Below are 20,516 nucleotides of genomic sequence, written 5' to 3' on the forward strand. Positions count from 1 at the left end.
GAATAATGTTATGAGAATTTTAAGAGGTAATAGAAGCAACAAGGAGCAGAATTTAATTGTAGAAAACTGATTAATGTTGTGGGGGACAATCTTGAGATGTTCTCTCACAATGTGAAGGAAAAGGACTAAGATTAAAATGACCAGACAGAAAACAAAAATATGGAGAACAAACTACAAAGGCTCACTCATGAGTTATTGATATTTAAAAAAAGATACCAGAACAAAAGAGTAATAATTAAAGACATAATAAAAGAAAACTTCTGCAATCAGAAGACCAGATTCTTTGAATAAAAATGTAATCATATTTTAGACAAAACAAACATCAGCTATGTGCTAATTTTTTCTGAGTTTCAAAAATAAAGAAGAATCCTACAAGCAACCAATACAGGGGATTAAAAAAAAAAAAACTTTATCTACAAAGAAACCAAATCAGATTGCATCAGACTTTTTTACAACATTGATGTAATGTCTAGAGAGCATATAATCATAGAAATTTGTACTTAGATAACTTGTCATTCATAGGCAAAGCTACAGAGAGAAACTGTGATTTATGCAAGGGCATGGTAGATCATAAAACTCATATGACCTTCCTGAAAAAATAAAAGATGTACTCATGCCACAGAGAGGTAAACCAAAAGACATAACTCATGAAACTGACTCATGTCAGAAGAAATTAGTCATGTAAATATGGATTTGAATCTTAAAATCAGTTATTGTAGTATAGTTTCAAAATAAAGTGAACATCTCAAATAACAACCGAAAAAAAGAATATCCACAATGTAAAGAGCAGAGTCAAATAAAAACTCAGATTATAACAATATAGAATTAGAGGCAGTAAGGGATGGGGAATCAACAAGTGTACTAATTTCTGTAACTTACAATAGATATTGTTGCATTTCTAGGTTGGCACTTAAGGAAGTAGAAGACCAATATTTTAAACTTAAAGTACAATTATAGCATAGTTTTATTATAACGAGGATGAGATATTATTTAGCTAAACTATGGGATTTGATCAAAGTTGTAATCAAGACATTTATATGCTTAAATACATTTAATAGCAACCAAAACAAGAGTAAAAATAAGTATGCAAATAAAGAAGTTAGAAGAATGGCAAAAGAAACATACATAAAAAGGGAAGGTATTATTAAGGAGAAAAGCAGAAGGAAATAAATTAAGAAGTGGATAAATCAAAGCACAGCCACTAAGAATCCAAGAACTGGTTATTTAGTTAAAAAACAAGATAATGGGATGCTTTACTGAAGACTTAACTTGTGTTTTTTGCTATCTTCTTTAGCAAGAGAAATGTCTGAAAAGATGAGTAATCTTTAAAGGAGAAGCAAGTAGACCTCCCCTCCCCCAAGCAATCAAGTGCTTGATTGTAGCTGCTTTAATGAGGAGGAAAAATATGTAGCTCTATTAAGTCACAAAATCTACTAACAGGACCATCTGGGAGTAGAGCTCTAAGAGGAACCTTCTCTGACCTGTGGGGATGTGGATATCTGAGAAGAAAAAGCCAATAGAGGTTCTAAATCCATAGGAGGAGCTTGAGGATGCCAGGAAGTGTGTCTAGGAACCTAGATTAGCAGCAGTAACCAGTCAGACCAGTGTCCACAGCACACCCAAGTGGCAGCAGGAAGCAAGGGCTGCCGAATGCAGGCTCTCCCAGCTTTCTGATGGAAAAACCAAGAGTTGTTGGTCATTTTAGAGGAGGGTGATAGACATAGACAGTGACCCTAGTGTATCTGGCAGGTGGAGTGCTTGATCCAGGTTTAATTTCACTTGAAAAAATAATTAAAAAGGTAACCATTTTCTTCCCACAGAATTTAAGATGTTAATAACAATTATATCAATAAAAGAAGCAAACTAGCTAATCAAGGGGAAAAGTGGAAAAAAGACATCTGTAACAAAAAAGAGCATATAACAAAAAACAGAGACTTTAAAAACTGTACTGAAGTATATGCTAATAAATTTGAAGGCCTCAAAGAAATGGACTATTTTCTGGAAAATATGTTACTAAATCCATTTAAGGAGCATAAAGCCAAAATCTTATTGATTCCATGCTTATTGCATGGAAGAAGCTACAAAGATAACCTGTAAAAAGGGCAGACTGCAGGATGTAATATCCTGGATGGTTTCATAAGTTCACCTTTTTATTTTCAAAGAGCAGCTAATTTGTATCTATAAACTATACAGGACTCCTAAAAACATGGAAAGTTTTCCAATGCCTGTTGTAAAACTAGAATATTCCTGACAACTAAGCCTGACAAAGATAGCACCATCACAGCAAAATCTAAATTATCATATGTACTTACAAAAAAAAAATAGATGAATTGGTTAAAAGAATAACAAACAGCATAACACAGTGGAATGCCAATATGGTTTAAAGTAAATATGAATTCCAGACCCATTTATCCAATAGCCTATTCAACCTCTCCATCTGGATATCCAACAGGCATATCTAAACTGTTGATTTCCTTTGCTGAAACTTGCTCCTCTGCACTCTCCCTCAAGTTGAGAAGTGATAACTCATTCTGTCCAGCTGCTCAGAGCAAAATTTTTGGTGCCATCTTTGATGCCTCAATGTTTATCATTCACATACTCATTCATTCCATCAAGAAATCTTGTCAGCTCTACTGTCAAAAACTATACAGAATCTGATTGATGTTCACTGTCTGGTTCAAGTCACCACCAACCTCTACTCAGTGGCACCAAAAGTACCACGTTTAAAAACCTAAGTCAGATAAAATCCCTCTTATTAAAAAAAAAAAAAAAACTCTTCAGTAGTCCAGAAATAAAACCATACTACATTGGTCAGTCCATTTTCAACCAGGATCCCAAGACCATATAATGAAGAAAAAATCATCTTTTCCACAAATGATCCTGGAACAACTGACTAGCTTCATACGAAAGAATGAAGTTGGAACCTTACCTCATATCAAATATAAAAGTTAACTCAAAAGAGACTAAAGACCAGGGATTTTATCTGACTATAAAATTCCTAAAAGGAAGCATAGGCTTAAGTATTAATGACCTTGAATTAGACAATGGTCTCTTAAACATGACATCAAAAGTAAAAGCAGCAAAAGAAAAAAAGATAAATTTGACCTCACTGAAATTAAAAACTTGTATGCCAAAAACAGTATTAAGAAAGTAAAAAGAACCCTTAGAATAGGAGAAAATATTTGCAAGTCACCTATCTGGTATGATCTAATCCAGAATAATAAAGAATGCTTACAACTCAATAACAAAAAGACAAACAACTGGACAAAGGATCTGAATAGGTATATCTCCAAAGAGGATATACAAATAGCTAATAAGCACATGAACACAGGTTCAACATCATTATTCATTAGAGAAATGCATATCAAAACCACAATGAGCACAAGTCACGCCCACTAAGATGGTTATATTCTCTTTTAAATGGAAAATAACAAGTGTTTGCAGGGATGTGGAGAAATTGGAACCCTCATACATTGCTGGTGGGAACGTAAATGGTATATCCATTGACACAAACCAGAAAATGGTTTGGCAGTTTCTCAAAATGTTAAACATAGAGTTACCAAATAACCCAGCAATTCCACTTCTAGGTGTAAACCCAAGAGAAATGATAACATACATCCCCACTCAGGCACCGTTATTCATAAGAGTCCAAAGTAGAAACAACAGAAATATCCATCAACTGGTAAATGATAAAATGCATTATATCCACAAACTGGAATATTATTTGACCATAAAAAAGAAAGGAAGTCCTGCTACAACACAGATGAACCTTGAAAACATTATGCTAAGTGAAATAAGTTAAACAGACAATGCCACATATTTCATAATTCCATGTATATGAAATGTCTATCATAGGAAAATCCATAGAGACAGAAAGTAGATTAAGAGCTGGGGGCAGGCTGCTAATGGATGTGGAATTTCTTTTTGGAGTGGTGAAATATTCTTGAATTAGATAGTGGTAATGGTTGTACATTATTGTGTACATACTGAAAACCACTTAATTGTATGCTTTTAAATGAGGGATTTTGTGGCATGTGAATTTTTTCTCAATAAAAGCAAAATCCAAAACACTCTCCAATAGTTTCCTAACCGACTCAAAGTATAAGCCAAAGTCTTCACAAATGTCCTATAAGGACCACAAATCTCTTCCCCCACCTCTACACCACACCAACCACTCCACTTCTCCCACACCCACCCTGTTCCAGTCATCATGGCCTCCCTGACACTGCTCCAGCACCTCCAGAGTCCCTCCCACCTCGGGAATTTTGTGTGTCTTGTTCTCCCTGCCTGGAACACTCTCCTTTCAGGTCTCTCTATGACCTGCCCCTCACTGCTTTAAGGTATCTGCCCAAACATCACCTCTTTGAGGCTCTCCTTGATTTCACTGCACTCTGCATGGATTTCCTTCTCCCTTAACTCTGTCTCCCTAGCACTTATTATCATCTGACATATTTTAAATTTATTTGCTCATTTTTTTAATCATCTGTTTCCCCACACAGAATGTAAGCTCCTTGAGGGAGGGACTTAGTTTCACTCACTGATGTGTCCACAGCACCTAGAACGGTGACCAACACAGGCTAGGCACTCAACACATACGTCTTAAATGAATGACTACATTACCAAACAGATACAAGGAAACTGATGACTATAATTTGTCACACTAATAGATCAAAGGAAAAATCCACAGCTATCAACATAAATTTTAAAAAGACATCTGACATTTTAGCATGCATAGCTGGTACAAACACTGAGTAAATAAAAATACAGCATCCCCTGAGATGATGAAGAAGATCTGCTCTTCTAACAGACATCAAACCTTACTAAGAGCATTCTATTAAAGTCAAGGACAAGACAAGAATTTCCACTGTTATCACTATTTTAAAATATAACTTTAGAACATCTGATGAATGAAGCAATATTAACAACAATAACATATATTATTCATATGTTAATTATAATATATAGAGAGTTTCCATATATATAGTGGGTATTCACTTCTTTGGACAGTTCTAAGCCCTAAATGCTTTACATGTGCTAGCTGTTTTAATACTCACAACACCTAAGGTTATATTAGCATTTCCCCATTATCAGGGACACAGAAAAATTAAACAACTTGCCCAAAGTCACGCAGCTGGCAAGTAGCTGAGCTGGAATTAGAACCCAGATGGCCATTCTGCTATGACTGTCACTTACCATCATGCAGTACTGCCTCAATAAGATATGATGAAAATAAAGATGCCATAATGCTGGAAAATAGAAAGCAAGTCTATTCTTGCTCCAGATGTTATTGTATCTACCAAAATTCAAGATGATTAAGAGGGGAAAAACTAGCAGAAGTAATAGGAGTTCAATGTGGCCAGTGATAAGATGTGGATACGTACATCAATAGCTTTCCCATATCGCACCAGTAACCTTTTAAAAACATCAAGCAAAGTAGTCCCCATTCCCTAAAGCAACAATAAATGTAGAATACATGATAATAAATCTAACTGTTCATGGAAAGGACCTGTATGAAGAAAATGACAAAACTTTGCTGAGGACCCAACAAGAAACTGAATGGAGAAACGTTCCATATGCATGAGTGGGTAGACATGATATTATAAAGATGTCAACTCTTCTACAAATTAATTAAAGTAACTGAAATTCAAACAAAAATACCAAAATTAAACTGGTGAAAATGAAAGCAATTGTTAACAAAGAAAGGAGGGCTGAACATTAAAGGAACCCTGAGGCACCCATTCTAGCACAGACAGATCAATGGAACAAAATGTAAAAACTCAGCACAGTCAAAAGCTGCACTGTCCAAGACAGTGGCCATTTAGCCATATGTGACTACCAAGCGCTTGAAAACCTAGTGACACATGTTGAAATGATAGCATTTTGGATATGTTGCATTAAATAAAATATATTATTAAAATTAAGGTTACCTGTTTCTTTTTACTTTATAAAATGTGGCTACTAGAAATTTTAAAATTGTATATGTTGGTTTACATTGTATTTCTATCATACAGAACTGGTCTACAGCATATATAAAAATGTAACATATCATTTTCTAAAGATAAAATTTACCATATGCATTTTAAATAAATCTGAAAAAAATTTAAGTGCTGAAAGAAAACTTGAGTGACTATGGGGGCAGGAGAAGGTTGATATTTTATACCATATACTGAAATTCCAGATAAATTTAAGAATGAAGTAAAAAAACATACTAGAAGAAACATAGGTGTGTATTTGCCAAAATTTTGGAGATGGCAAGAGCTTGCCAAGCATGACAGAAAGGTTAAAAAAAGGGTCTTGATAAATTTGACTGTATAAAACACTAAATTTTTCAATAGATCAACTAACCTAACATCAAAAACAAAATGAAATGTCACACGAAACATGGAAAAATAGCTTCACAAATGTGACAAAAGGCGACACCCTTACTTTAGAAAGAGCTCTTATAAATCAATAAGAAAAAAAGAACACTCTAATAGGAAAAAGTGCCAACAACATGAACAGCCAATTTACAAAAGGAGAAACAGAAATGAGAAATATTCTTAGTTAAAAAAAAAATTCAATCTCAATAGTAATGAAAGAAATGCAAATTAAAATAGCAATTGCCAAAAATCAGAAAAGAATAATACACAATATTGGCAGGGAGTGCTCCTGTATGCTGCTATGAAACTCTAAATTGGTACGATCTTTCTGGAGGACAATTTGGCAATATGTACAAAAGGTTCAAAAATGTGCATATGCTATTTCTAGGAATTTATCTTCAGAAAATAATCAGAGCTGTTCCCACAAAAGTACAAGTATGAGTTTACTGCATTATTTATAATCAGTAAAAATTGGCAACTACCTCCATGTTCAATAATGGGGGCCTTATAGTGTAGTTGATGGCATACATGCAGGGTAGAATATTTTGAATGGGAATTGTATAAAGGCAGTGACAGCAAACAGACATTCACTTCCTGTCCCAACCCCAAATCCTTGAAATGGTCAGCCAAAAAAATGTTAAAAAAAAAATCCCAATAGTTTTAGAAAAAAACAAGAAGAGCATTAGTGGACAGAATATTTGCAGAATTATTGGAATATAGGAAGAAACGAAACAGATTGTAGGATAAATATGACCGGAGGCAAATATAGTCCACAACACATCACGGCTACAGCACAGATTGGGGTCAAGTCAAGAAGCTCTGTAGCCATTAGGAGTCATGATGACGGAGTCATGGAGAACATTTGCTGGCCTGGGAAAACACTCCCCCTGCATTGCTAAGAAGCCATTTCGATAGCAAGAGCATGTATTTATTTATACATGTCCATTTATGTGCACTGAAAAAAATGGTAAAGACATCAGCCTAGATGTTAACGGTGATCTTTTAGTGGGTAGGTTATGGCCAATTTTAAATTTTCCTTTGTGCTCTTTTGTGTTTTCCAAGTTTTCTGCATTGAGTATATGTCCATATTATAGTTAGAAAACAATAATTAGTACTTTAAAATAAAAATAACCACAAAAAAGAACTTGCCATTTTTTATAGTAAGAAAGTAACTGAAATCTTATTATTTTTTCTTTGAATTACTGCAGGAACTTCCTGGATGCTTTCACAGCCTCTGGTCCGCTCGTCCCAATCAGCCCTCAGGACTGCTATTATCTCACTCCTCATTTTAAAACTATCCATGTCTCCCTACTGCTGACTGGTAAAGTCCCAACTTAGAGGCATGCAGGGGTCTTCACCATCCTTCTTGCCTCCCAGCTCATCCTTCCACTCCTCATTCTGTTCATGGAGCTATTGAGCCCCAACAGAATCTTTGCTGTTTCCTGAAGGTTCCACACACCTTCCCAACTCCACTCCTTTGCTCATGCGGCTCTGGCACTACCCAAGCCTGGCAGATGGGCCTTGGGGGAGAAACCATAGCCAGAATGTACCAGAATAGCTCTAGGGAACCTACACACTATAAGATGAGCTGCCCTGTCAGCCAAGAGGACCAACTGAAACAATGTGTCCCGGGAAGTGTGGCAGGAGCAGCCGTGAAGGGATGGTGCTCTGCTCCGAGATTCTGGACTTGGGAAAATAATAAAAATGTAATGCAGAATCCCACAGCAAAAATTCCAAAGAACTGGAAAGAGGTCCCCTTGATTCATGGTTGATTGGCCTATATATTCACCTCCATGCTTCTTTGGGAGGTGGGATACAGGGATTTGGGGGGATATTGGCCCCAGACTCCTGGCTTCCTCTTCTTCACAAGGGCAGGCACAAACCGGGGTTCATGTCTGTATCTGCTACCTTGTGGCTATGAGACCTGACAGTTATCCTCCCTGAGTGAGTCCGTTCTATAAAAGGGAGACAGAGCCGGATGCTGTGGCTCACGCCTATAATCCCAGCATTTTGGGAGGCCCACGTGGGAGGATCACTTGAGCCCAGAAGTTAGAGACCAGACTTGGTAACAAAATGAGTCTCTTTCTCAACAAAAAATAAAATAAAAATAGTCAGGTGCGGTGGCGTGTGCCTGTAATCCCAGCTATTTGGGAACCTGAGGCAGGAAGACTGCTTGAGCCCAGGAGTTTAAGGCTGCAGTGAACTATGATTGCACCACTGTACTCCAATCTGTCTCAATAAATAAATATATAAGGCAGATTACACTATGTTGGATAATTAAACACAACTACCTGGCACACAGTAGGTTCTCAATAACCAGCAGATGACATTTACATTTTCCTGTTCCTAAGGTCTGATGTGGGGGTTGCTTCACAGGGCTTGAGTCCTGCCTTGGACCCTGGTCCAGGGCTGAGCAGGAGGCACCAGGTGTCCTTGGTGAGGGTGCTAAGGACACTGTGGATGGTTCTTTTCCCCCAGAGACCTGAAGGACCTCCTGTGAGCTGTTTCAAAGAAGACACACTCACTCAGTCAACGCTGTGTTCCAGGATCCTCACAGCTTGGGTGGAAGATACATTTATCTAATATCACATGCCCTCTTGAGCAGAGAGTGCAACATTCACGCAGCCCTTCAGTAGCCTGGCGCTGGCACCACAGGCCCATGGCCAGTCACCCTAGCCTCTCTGAGCAGGGTCCTTGTGGCATGGGGAGAAGGACTCCACTCTGAGGACCTGGTGTGGAGTATTAGGAGTGATTATCCACCAGGTCCCAAGGTCTTCCTTTTGAACCACAAATGGGACAGCCATCTTCTCTCTGCTCTGGAGTAGAGGCAAGAGGAGCCTAGTGGGCCATCTGTCCCGAGGGCAGGAGCTCTGAGTCAGACAAAGGCATCCAGCTCGGAGGTCTGTCTTCTCTTCAGCAGGCTTTGCCATGGCAGCCATCCTGGAGCAAAGCATCCTGGAAATTCTCCAGGTGTGCACACACTGCCCCAAGATGGCAGAAGTACTAGAAACTGGAGCCCCTGACAGGCGGGGACTCTCACCCAGGTGGGGTCTTCCTGCTCTGCAGGGGTGGGTAGGACAGAGTACCTGCTAGTGGGCTGCACTTCCCACAGGGGACATTCACATGAAAGAACAAGTATTGCTTGAATCCCAGGATCTGTCCCTATGGAGCCCAGCAGAAGACTGAAGGCCTGTGGGGCTGATTCTTGACCTTGATCAAATGCCTTTCCCATTGAATATCTGCTTTAGATAGAGCTTCAAGGAGAAGTCTATTGCCAGTCCCACTCCCCACCCCTCACCCACCTACCCTCATGAGTTGAATAAACAGGCAGCTAGGTGGTTTTTATTCATCCCAGTGGTCCCCAAACTTCAGTCACTCCTGCACCTCTGAGAGGCCGTTTCACCGTGTCTGTGCACTACTCATGTAAACATTCATTAGTATTTTCATTTAAACGGTCTCACTTTTCAAAGAGGGATTCCATCCTAAGCAATAACATCCATGAAGTACAGTTTTGATGTGCTAGTCATCATTTTACTTTTTCCTAGTGTATAAGAACACAAATACAGAGCGATTAAAATTGTACAAAAATCATATCACATATTTAAACCACATTCTGGGAAATAATGGACCTACCCCACCCCTTCAAAATGTCAAAGAGGCTGCCACAAACAGCCACCGAGGTCTGGACAGGACAGATAAGAAGCTGTTCCTGCTGGCTGACCCACAGGCCTGGGCTCTTGCAGAACTTGAGGGAAGAGCACAGAGGAGGAAAGGATGCTTGCTTGGGCATGCAGCCAAGTTGCTTAAAAGCATTAGCAAGTTCTTTAGATAAAATTTGGGGCCAGAGGTGGGGCACTAGTACCATTAGGATTAGAATCTGATCTGTCGTGAGTCCCCTTCTGTCTCCTCATGATAAAACATCTGCAGATACACTGGCAGCCCAGGTGATCCTGCAGCCAGGAGGGATGCCAAGGGCAGAGCTCAGAGGTGGCTCAGCCCTCCAAGTGTGCTTGGCCTTGTTCTTAGCTAAAGTGAGCTTGGGAGCACAGTGGTCCCACCTGAAGTGGTTCTCAAACTCTAGCTGCATCAAAATCATAAAGCTGAGCGCATCCCAGTGTCTGATTCACTGGGGCTGGGATGGAGCCCAGGTGGTCCTGCTGATGATGCTGGTCCAGGGACCACAGTTTGAGAACCACTAGTATAGAAGCCAGCATTGCCCGATCCTGAAGAGAGAGGATTCTGAAGCATTAGCAACTCAGGAAAAAAATCTCCCAGGATGACAAAGTCAGAAAAATTACCTTAGACACAAACTATGTGTGCATTCCCAATGCCCAATACCTACATCACCTACAAGCAACCACATGGCAGGTTCCCGGGGACTGTTGATGCCAGTGGCTGGTCTAGAACTTTCCACTAAGATCTCTAGACGAATTTCCATCAACAAACAATGTCACATGAAAAACAGACTTCAAATTAAGAAATAACAGCATGACCTGCATGAAGTTCTGCAGGAGTTAGACTTGCTGACTCCGCCAGAACTGCCTGGCTCTTTGCAACCTTCCCACCTTGCCAAGTTGCCATCTGTCCCACCAAAAGGGCCTCAGGTAAACTCCTTTAAAGTTGCTGCTTACTCTTCTGGAGCAGTAGCCCAGGAGGCACTCCTGCAGGGGAGGATAGGGAGACTCCAGGCTTGCATCTAATCTAGGCTCCACCCTTGTTAGAATCATCCATCATTCCCTGCTGCTCTTCCCGATGGCCCCAGTGACTCAGACAGGAGGCAGTCAGGAGAGGGAATGGCATTATTACAAACCCAGATGCTAGGGCTGGGGTTTCCCTGCACCCCTTACACCTTCATCTCACCATCCCAGGAACAAGTGGACTCAGGGACAACAGGAGGGAAAGAACTGCATTTGTCCCTAAGAATCTGACCTAATGGATAAAGAATCCTGTGCTGAAATCCTCACTGAACACACCTGCACCAGGGAGCATGCAGGGTGAGGGGACACAGGGATCCACTGTGGCTGTCATCCTTAAGTACTCTCCAGTCCAGAGACAGTGAGTGAGAGACGAGGAAGCAGATGGTGTCTTGTGCTGCACCATTTAAAGAACTGGTAGGGGGAGAAAAACGAGGAGCAAGAGCACAGAGGTGACACACCTGAGCCAGCTGGAGAGGCAAGTTGAGTCAGATGGAGGGCAGGATGTTCCTGCCAAGAGAGAAGCCAGCATGAAGGTGTGGCTGGACCAAAGGGGCAAAAGAAGAAGTGACTGCAGGTGACAGAGAAGGAGGCCTCACGGAGACTGTGAAGGGCCCCTTGAGCCATGCTAAGGAGCTTCTTCCTGCTAAGAGCAGCAGGAGAGGATGATGATTCTAACAAGAGTGACTCCTAGGTTAGGTGCAAGGCCAGGGTCTCCTTGGCCTCCCATGCAGGAGTGTCTCCCAGGCAACTGCTCCAGCAGAGAAAGAGTAACTTTAGAGGAGTTGACTCAAGGCTCCTTTAGTGGGGCAGATGGCAACTTAGCAAGGGGGGAAGGTTTCAAAGGGCCAGGCAGGACCCTGGAGGGCCTGAAAGGGCAGGTGCTTTGAAGAGGAAGCTCTGCAGATGGTGACCTTCTGTCTTGGGTAGATTAAGGGTCTCGGTGGGGCCTGCCACTTGAAAGAGGTCACCAGTATGGAAAGGTCAGCCTCAGAAGCCTCGAGATCACTGAGGACCAGTGGCTAGGTGGGGAGTCTTGGAGCTTGGAGGGAGAAAAGGGAAAGGTAGCCATGCTCAAGATGGGCACAGAAATTCTGCCATGCAATGGGGCTCCTGAATGCAGGCCAGCCACCAGCTAAGGAACCAGATTCTGGATGATAATAAAAATAAGATCTGTCCCTTGCGTGGCACTGAGGATGCGCCAGGTACTTTTCTTAATACTTTAAGTATCCTAACACATTGAATCCTCTCAAGAATCCTAAGAGGTAGGTGCCATTATTATCCCCATGCTCAAGATGAAAAAAACAAGGCAAATAAGCCTATGAAAAGATGGTCTACATCATATGATATCAGGGTAATTCAAATTAAAACAACAAGAAGATACCACTGCACATCTATTAGAATGGCCAAACTCCAGAACACCGTCAATACCAAATACTGGAGTGAACGGGGAGTGACAGAAACTCTCAGTCGTTGCTGGTGGGAATGCAAAATGGTACAGCCACTTTGGAAGACAGTTTGGCATTTTTTTGCAACATGAAACATACCCTTATCATATGATGCAGTAATGGAGTGCCTTGGTATTTACCCAAAGGAGCTGAAATCTGATGTCCACACAAAATCCTGCACAGGGATGTTTAGAGCAGCTTTACTTATAACTGCAAAAACTTAGAAGCCACCAAGATGTCTTTCAGTAGGTGAATGGATAAATGGTGGTATATCCTGACAATGGATATAGTCGACTCTCGGTAACCACAGGTCCCTTATCCATGGATTCAACCAATTATGGATCGAGAATTTTTTTGTCGGGGGACAGAGAGAATCTCATTCTATTGCCCAGGCTGGAGGACAGTGGTGCCATCTCAGCTCACTGCAACCTCTGCCTCTCAGGTTCAAGTGATTCGCCTGCCTCAGCCTCCCAAGTGGCTGGGATTACAGGCACCCGCCACCATGCCCAACTAACTTTTTTGTATTTCTAGTAGAGACAGGGTTTCACCATGTTGGCCAGGCTGGTCTTGAACTCCTGACCTCAGGTGATCTGCCCACCTTGGCCTCCCAGAGTTCTGGGATTACAGGCATGAGCCACCAAACTCAGCCTGAATGATGGATTTTTTAAAAAAAATTAAAAAATAACACAACATCAAAAAATAACACAAATAAAAAACCAATGCAGCATAATAACTATTTACACAGCATTTACATTGTATTAGGTATTATAGGTAATCTGGACATAATTTAAAGAATGTGGGAGGATGTGCACAGGCTATATGCAAATTCTACACTATTTTATATCAGGGACTTGAGCATCCTCAGATTTAGGTCTCCACGGGTTCCTGGAACCAATCCCCCATGGTGACTAATGGATGGCTGTGTTATTTAGCACAAAAAATAATCTATCAAACAATGAAAAGACATGAAGAAAAGTTAAATGCATATTAAAGAAGAAAAAGAAGCCAATCTGAAAAGGCTACATTCTGTATGATTCCAACTAAACAACATTATGGAAAAGGCAAAACTATAGGGATCAGTAAAAAGACAGAGAACTTCTAGGGCCATGAAGATACTCTAATGATACTATAATGATGAATATATGTCATCATGCATTTGTCCAACACCATTCAATGTACCCCATCTAGAGTGAACCCTAATGTAAACTCCGGAGTCTGGGTGATGATGCCATTTCAATGTAGATTCATCAGTGACAAATGGTGACAGGGATGGTGACAATGAGAAAGCTAGGCTTGTGTGGGGGCAGGGAGTGTATGGGAAATCTCCATACCTTCCTCTCAATTTTGCTATGAATCTAAAATTAGTCTTTTAAACAAACAAAACAGGCACAAAGAGGCTAAGGAATTCTCATGGCCACGTCCCTGGGAATGGCAGGATTGGGGCCAAAGACCAGGTTTCCATATGCTCACATCCTAGAATCCAAAATTCTTTGAACTAGGAGGGATCTTAGCAGTCAATTGGCCCAATTCTCTTAGCTTACAGAAGGGGAAACTGAGGCCCAGAGACAGCAAGTGATTGGCTTGCGGACACTTAAGCATTTAGTTGGTCAGCTGCATCATAGAATTGAAAGCCCAAAGAATAATTGGTGAGGATGGCTGGGTAGATCATAAGACTTGAAAAGTGGGAGAGGCCCAAATGCCCCTGCCTTCCTCTGCTGTCCACCAAGGCATCCCCTGCCCACTGCCTTAATCTCCACCCCAAGCACTATCTCCCTCCTGGGCCTGCAGTGCCCATGTGATGTCACTCAGCACTCTGGCCTCTCAGCTCCTTGCCCCGAATTCCAGCGACCTGCACCTCCATGCCACAATGGGTCCTCACACTTCACCAGGGCCTGGCCTCTCAGTCCTTATGCCCCTCTTCTGGCTTTGTCCACAGCCTCCCAACCCTCCAGCCTCTTGCCGAAGGCTCTCTATGTGCACATGGATGACCTGCCTGCCTTTCCCTCTCCATCCCAGACTTCATGAACCACACCAACTCTTCACACCCCTACTGTTGTCTTCCATCTGGTGGGGCCCCAGTGGTGGATCAAGGCCTCCCTCCACCATCTCCATCTCGCTCCTTAATCCCCAGGCCTGCTGCAAGACACCAAGTAGATGGAGGCCAGCAGACAAAATAGGGCTACTCTGAGCTCAAAGGCTCTTACCACAAGAGAGCGTCACTTCCACCCTGAGCTCCTGACTCCCAGCCAATTATGCAGGACAGGAGTTCTCAATGCTGGCAGCACACTGAAGCCACCTGGAGATCTTGCACAGGCTCCAATGCCAGGATCATCCAGTGTGATTGCTCTGGGGATGGCCAGTGTGTAAAGCTCCCCAGGGGCTCTATCTGTACAGGGGATTACCACTCAGCAGTAGAAAGAAACAAACCACTGACACATGCCACAGCATCATGGGCCTCTAACACTGCGCTAGGTGAAAGCCAGATGCAAAAGACTGCATGTTCTTTCATTCCATTTATAAGAAATTTCCAAAAAAGGTAAAACTATTCCTGGGGCTAGCGGGTGGAGTTGACTATAAAAAGGGCACATGGGAGTTTTTAAAGTGAAGAGTGTTCTAAAACTGGATTGTGGCAATGGTTGCACAAACAAACATTTTTTTTTTTTTTTGAGACAGGGTCTCACTGTCTCCCTAGCTAGAGTATGCAGTAGTGCAATCAGAGCTCACTGCAGCCTCGAACTCCTGGGCTCAAGCCTCCCAAGTAGCTGGAACTATAGATGTATACCACCATGCCCAGCTAATTTTTGTATATATGTGGGTTTCTTTTGTAGAGACAGGGTTTTGTCATGTTGTCCAGGCTGGTCTTGAACTCCTGGGCTCAAGCAATCCTCCCGCTTTGGCTTCCCAAAGTGATGGAATTACAGGTGTGAGCCACCACACCTGACCAACATAAAAATTTATAAAAAATAATTGAACTGTACATTAACAGTGGATGAACTGTGTGGTATGTAAATTATATGTCAATAAGGCTATGAAAAGTGAAGATAAGGAAAAGGAAGAAAATCCAAAAATTTAGATTTTATTTTGTATTAAAAACAAAATTTCTCCAGTGATTCTAATGAGCAGCCAGAGTTGAGAACTCAATGAAGGAAGCCCCACTCACCCCCAGGCTGTGTCATTGATCTCTGTTCCTCCATAGCACAGGGCCCATCACAGACCATAGCACATAGGAAGCCACACTATGATTTTCTGAGTGAACAGACATGCATTCCCAGTTTGCCCTATGAGTCACTGGAGAAGCAAATGGCTATTTAATACACACCTACTATGGAGAGATCTTTCATTTCTGTTTTCTTACCTAACCACCTCATCTCTCAGTACCTGTGAGGTAGAATAAACTGTCTCCTTTTACACAAGGGAAAAGTGGATCTCTATAAGGCTCAGGATCTCACAGCCATCACTTAGCAAGGCTGGGCTCAGAGACCAGCCCATCTGGTACCAACTCCTTCCTTCTTTCATCTCATTTACATCTTTCCATGCAGAGAGGGCATGGCAGAGCAAGCTGAAACTTTCCAGACACCAGTTCTCTCCATGGAACCCTGGTCCCAGCAGCAGCTCTAGATCCGATACACCTTAGGGTCAGCATAGGAAAACGAATTAACTGGGATCCCACAGTCATGCTTGGTAAAAGTGGGCCTAAAGATCAGTTCCTCGGACCCAAGTCCTGAGCACCCTCTGGTTTACCATATGCTGACCTTGAATCTCAGGGGTTGGGGGTGCTCACAGGAGCAGCTGGTCCTTAGGTGGGATGGCCTCAGCCCTCTACCCCTTCCACAGTCCCAAACATAGTAATAAACTCCATGGGAGTAAAGCCCCTCCACCACCCCCTCTGACTTCAGGATTGCTTTCACTTGACATTCCTTCTAGTGCACCAGTCCGGAACAGAAGTGCTTGATGCTGCTGATCGACCAGTTTCATAAAAGGAATCCAGTTTCCTATGCACTCATGAAAAGCTGTTAGCCCCTGGCAAGTTGCCAAGGCCTGCACTCCAGCGATGCAGCCCAGACATCGAGAGAGGGATGCCAAAGCCCTTGGGCACAGAGAGGAGTCAGCTGGGCTGAGAGATTTAAATCAAGAGGGGTCCTTGCCAGCAATACCAGCAAGCAGCATCCTGTCCTCGGGAAAAGAGGTTTCCCACTGAGCTGCCCTGAAACCCTGGCTGAGGGCCCGGACACGGCTATGCAAGGGGAAAGGTGTGCTACCTAACAGTCAAGACCCAAGATTACCCAGTGAGGAAGTGTAGTGGGGACACACAGCAGCAGCCTGAGGGTCCAGCTTCTAGCCCTGGCTAGGCTCTTTACCAGCATGTGCCCTGGGGCAAGAGGCTTCCCATCCTCTGCAAACCTCAGTTTCCCCATCTGTAAAATGGGAACTATCACCCCTCCTTCCAGGGTAGCTGGCTGTGAGAATAGGAATCTGTAAGGCACTCAACCAATGTCGGGGCTCATAATTTACCCTCTTTAGACACAGTCTGGTGATAATTTCAAACCTCTGAGGCAACATGCTGGTAGTTCCCAGGTGATTCCAGAAAGTTAGAGAAGAAAAGGAGGAGCAATGGGAAGTCTAAACTAAGGGGTTCAGGGCCCCAAAATTCAGTCCTGACTTTTCTGTGAATAATCTTTCATGACTTCAGAGATGCCATGAAACCTTGAACTTTGTCCCCTTCCATCTCTGGGCCTTAGTTTCCCCTTCTACAAAATGAGGAGGGGAGGAGCTATGCCTCTAAGGGTCCTTCAGGCTCTGACAGTCAAAGATGCTGTTAGAAAAAAGAAAGTCTCTCCGAATCCTGGCAGAGTCCAGTGTTAATGGGGCCATGGGGATGGGTCCTTCCTATCCTCCACCATCCACCTGTTTCACTCTCATTTTAGAATATTTCTCACTTCTCTATAAAGGCTGCCTTCTAGCAACTGCCACTTCAGGATTTGGCAATGAGTCATCCCCACTGGAGGTCAAGCTCCCTTTGTGTTGCCTCCTAGGGGCTGAGAAACAGGGAGGTGGGAAGATGAGGGGCAGTCTTGCCTGGGAAAAGCTTGCCTTGTTTGGATACCCACAGACCGTGGGGCCAAACACTTCCGCTTTTCAAGCACCTCCAAAACCAACCCTCTCTGTGTATGAACTTTACAGTTTACAAAGCTCTTTCAAATCCATTACTCATCGGATTTTGGCAGAAGCCCTGAAGGGAGGCATGCAAGAGGTTATTGTCCCCATTTTATAGGGGAGGAATCGAAGCTCAGAGAAGCAAGGTAACTTCTCCAAGGTCACACAGCCAATGTATGAAGTGGTTTCTCCCTCCCATGGAAGAGACACAGGGCGAGAACCTCAGAAGGTAGGTGCAGAGCTGGAGTGGAAACCAGGTCTGCTGATTATCAGCCCTGCTCTGCTCCCAACTTTCTCACCACCCTGCCTGGCCTTTCCCCCTTCCCAGGCTGGCAGGAGGCTGTGTGTCTGCCCCTACTGCTCCTGCTGAGGTCAGCCTAGACCCCTACTCATGCATGGAAATCCTCCACATGGCTAGAGTGTGTTTCTCCTGGGCTACTAAGAATACATGGTTTGTCTTGTCTTTTTGGAGGCTCCAGGTATCAAAAGCACACACAGGAACAGAAAGGAAAGTAGGAGCCACAAAGCAAAAGACAGGAAGCCATTTTGTACTCCTCTGAGTGAGGCTACCTTTTAAAATATTTGCTAATATCCACTGTTAGTAAGGATATGTAAAAATGGGAATTTTCAAATGCTGTTGGTGGGACTAGAAATTAGAACTGCCTTTTTGGAGGTCAGTTCCTCTCAAAATTTTCAATGGCCCAGCAATTCCACTTCTAGAAGTCTACTGCCAGGATGCACACTGAGGCATGAGAGTATGGCTGTTCCATTGGAAATGGTCACTGTCACAGGGGCTGGGTCAGTAAGTTACGACATTCCCATTTGACAGAACATCAGGTCCCTTTAAACCACGAGGTTAATCGAGGCCTCTAAGATCTGTTGTAAAGTGAAAAAAGAAATATACATAGTATGAAGTCATTTGGCTTTAAAACAAACACAGAACAATTTCTAGGCAGATGAACACCAAAGGGAAAGCAGGAGTTAACTTTCAGAGAGAGCATGATTTAGTTGGCTTCGGACAAAGCAACACTTTGACTCTTTTACTACTTATATGCTGGCTTTTTTCCACAAGACACATACACACAACAACAAAAAAATCGCCTCCCATGTATTAAGTTGTGTTTGTAAGTCATTTAGAACAAACGAAACAACAAAACCCTACACCATCCAAGGTGACATTGGCATCTTCAGTCCAAGCCAGACCTTCCCCCAAACTTTCCTCACAGGTGAACACCCCGGGTGGTACTCTGTGATTTTAGGTGATCACAGGACAGCATCAGTAACAAAGACAACAAGTCCACAGGGGCACTGAGGGAGTAAGTCACACGATGTAGCCAATAAAAAGAATGAAAGGGAAGGTTCACGCCTGATGATGGTTTCCGCCAGTCCCATGCACAGTGAAATTCCTCAGCTACCAGCTCTATTTTGTCAACGGTAAAACAGTTTTGATCGCACTAACCAACACATGCTTAAAAGCCCTGTGACAGTACCCATCCCTGACTAAGCCACATCGCCTCTTGCTAGATGACAGCAGTAAGGGAGGCCGTGTCCACATGAGCCGAGCGTACCTCAGAGAACCTCTGAACGTCTTGCGTCAGCGTGCCCACGCGCTTCCACTGGTAGTGCTTGAGCAACTTCAGAATGGCTGGATTCACCGCATTGTCTGATGGGACAGTCCGAAAGAAATAAGGGTATTTTTTCTTATCGGCTAGAACAGGCGTGGTTGCAGCAAAGGAAAGCTGGAAAACACAAAAGAGACAACACTTTTTACCGGTGAGACTCGCAGCTGTGGCCCCACATCTTCCCTACTGGAATAGAGATTGTCAGTTTCAACTTGGAGCACAAACACACGAGGGCAGATATTTTTAAAACTTTTTTTATTGTAAGAGGAACACATCATAATGGAAGGGAAGGTTTAAAAATGCAAAATAAGGAGAAAGAAGGAAAAAATAGCCAATCATCTACCCCTTCCTAAAGAACCATCATTCATGTTATTGTCTGTTCCTTTCCAGTCCTTTTTCTATGCACAGTGATTGGATTTATTTTTTAAAAGATCCTGAAATCATTCCACATGCGTAATTGAACTATTTTTCCCCATTTAACAGTATCCTTAAAAACTCTTTGTCAACGTAAGAATAGCTGCACAATATTCCAGCATATGAATATACCATAATTTACTGAATCGTTTCTAATTTGGGGTCATTTTGATTATTTCTAATTTGTCATTATCATCATATTATTCTACAGGCATCTTTGTACATAGCATTTTTGGTTCTACATTTTGGGATATTTCCATAAGACAGAGTCTGTGATGTAAAATTTCCCAGATGAAGGATATGAGTCTTTAAAGATTTATACTTATTTCCAGAAAATATTGTATCAGTTTACACATTTACTAGCCGGGAATGATCAGAGGGCTGATCTTACCACATCTTTACCAACAGAGGGAATCAAAAATGTTATTGTCAGCTGGGCGTAGTGGCTCACGCCTGTAATCCAAGCACTTTGGAGGCCAAGGCAGGTGGATCACCTGAGGTCAGGAGTTCAAGACCAGCCTGACCAAAACAGTGAAACCCCGTCTTATTTAAAAAATAAATAAAAGAAAAAGAAAAATGTTAGTCTAATTTTATAATAACTTATCAGCAAATAAAACCCTGTATCATATTACATTCATGGTTACAGACAATGCTAAACTTTTTCATATGGTTATTAACTAATAGTGGATCCTATTTTAGGAATTACTTTTTCATGTCCTTTATTTTTTGAGTGGCATTCTAATGCTTTTCTGATTGAATTTAACGAAGATTTTTTTATATGTATACCATTCAAACTCTGGCTTTGTTTGCAAATATCTCAGTTTG

General features: G+C 42.2%; 1 protein-coding gene across 2 annotated transcripts in view; it reads right to left on the minus strand.

Annotated features, from left to right (window-relative positions):
- GABBR2 (gamma-aminobutyric acid type B receptor subunit 2) overlaps positions 1-20,516 on the minus strand; it is a 423,612-nt gene that overhangs the window by 231,229 nt on the left and 171,867 nt on the right. For both annotated transcript variants that reach the window (XM_035253005.3, XM_078373143.1), the window contains one exon: positions 19,224-19,394. In XM_035253005.3, coding sequence (XP_035108896.1) covers positions 19,224-19,394 — 171 coding nt within the window. The remainder of the gene's footprint in view (positions 1-19,223; positions 19,395-20,516) is intronic.

The sequence above is a fragment of the Callithrix jacchus genome, chromosome 1, assembly GCF_049354715.1.
Source record: "Callithrix jacchus isolate 240 chromosome 1, calJac240_pri, whole genome shotgun sequence".
Taxonomy (NCBI): domain Eukaryota; kingdom Metazoa; phylum Chordata; class Mammalia; order Primates; family Cebidae; genus Callithrix; species Callithrix jacchus.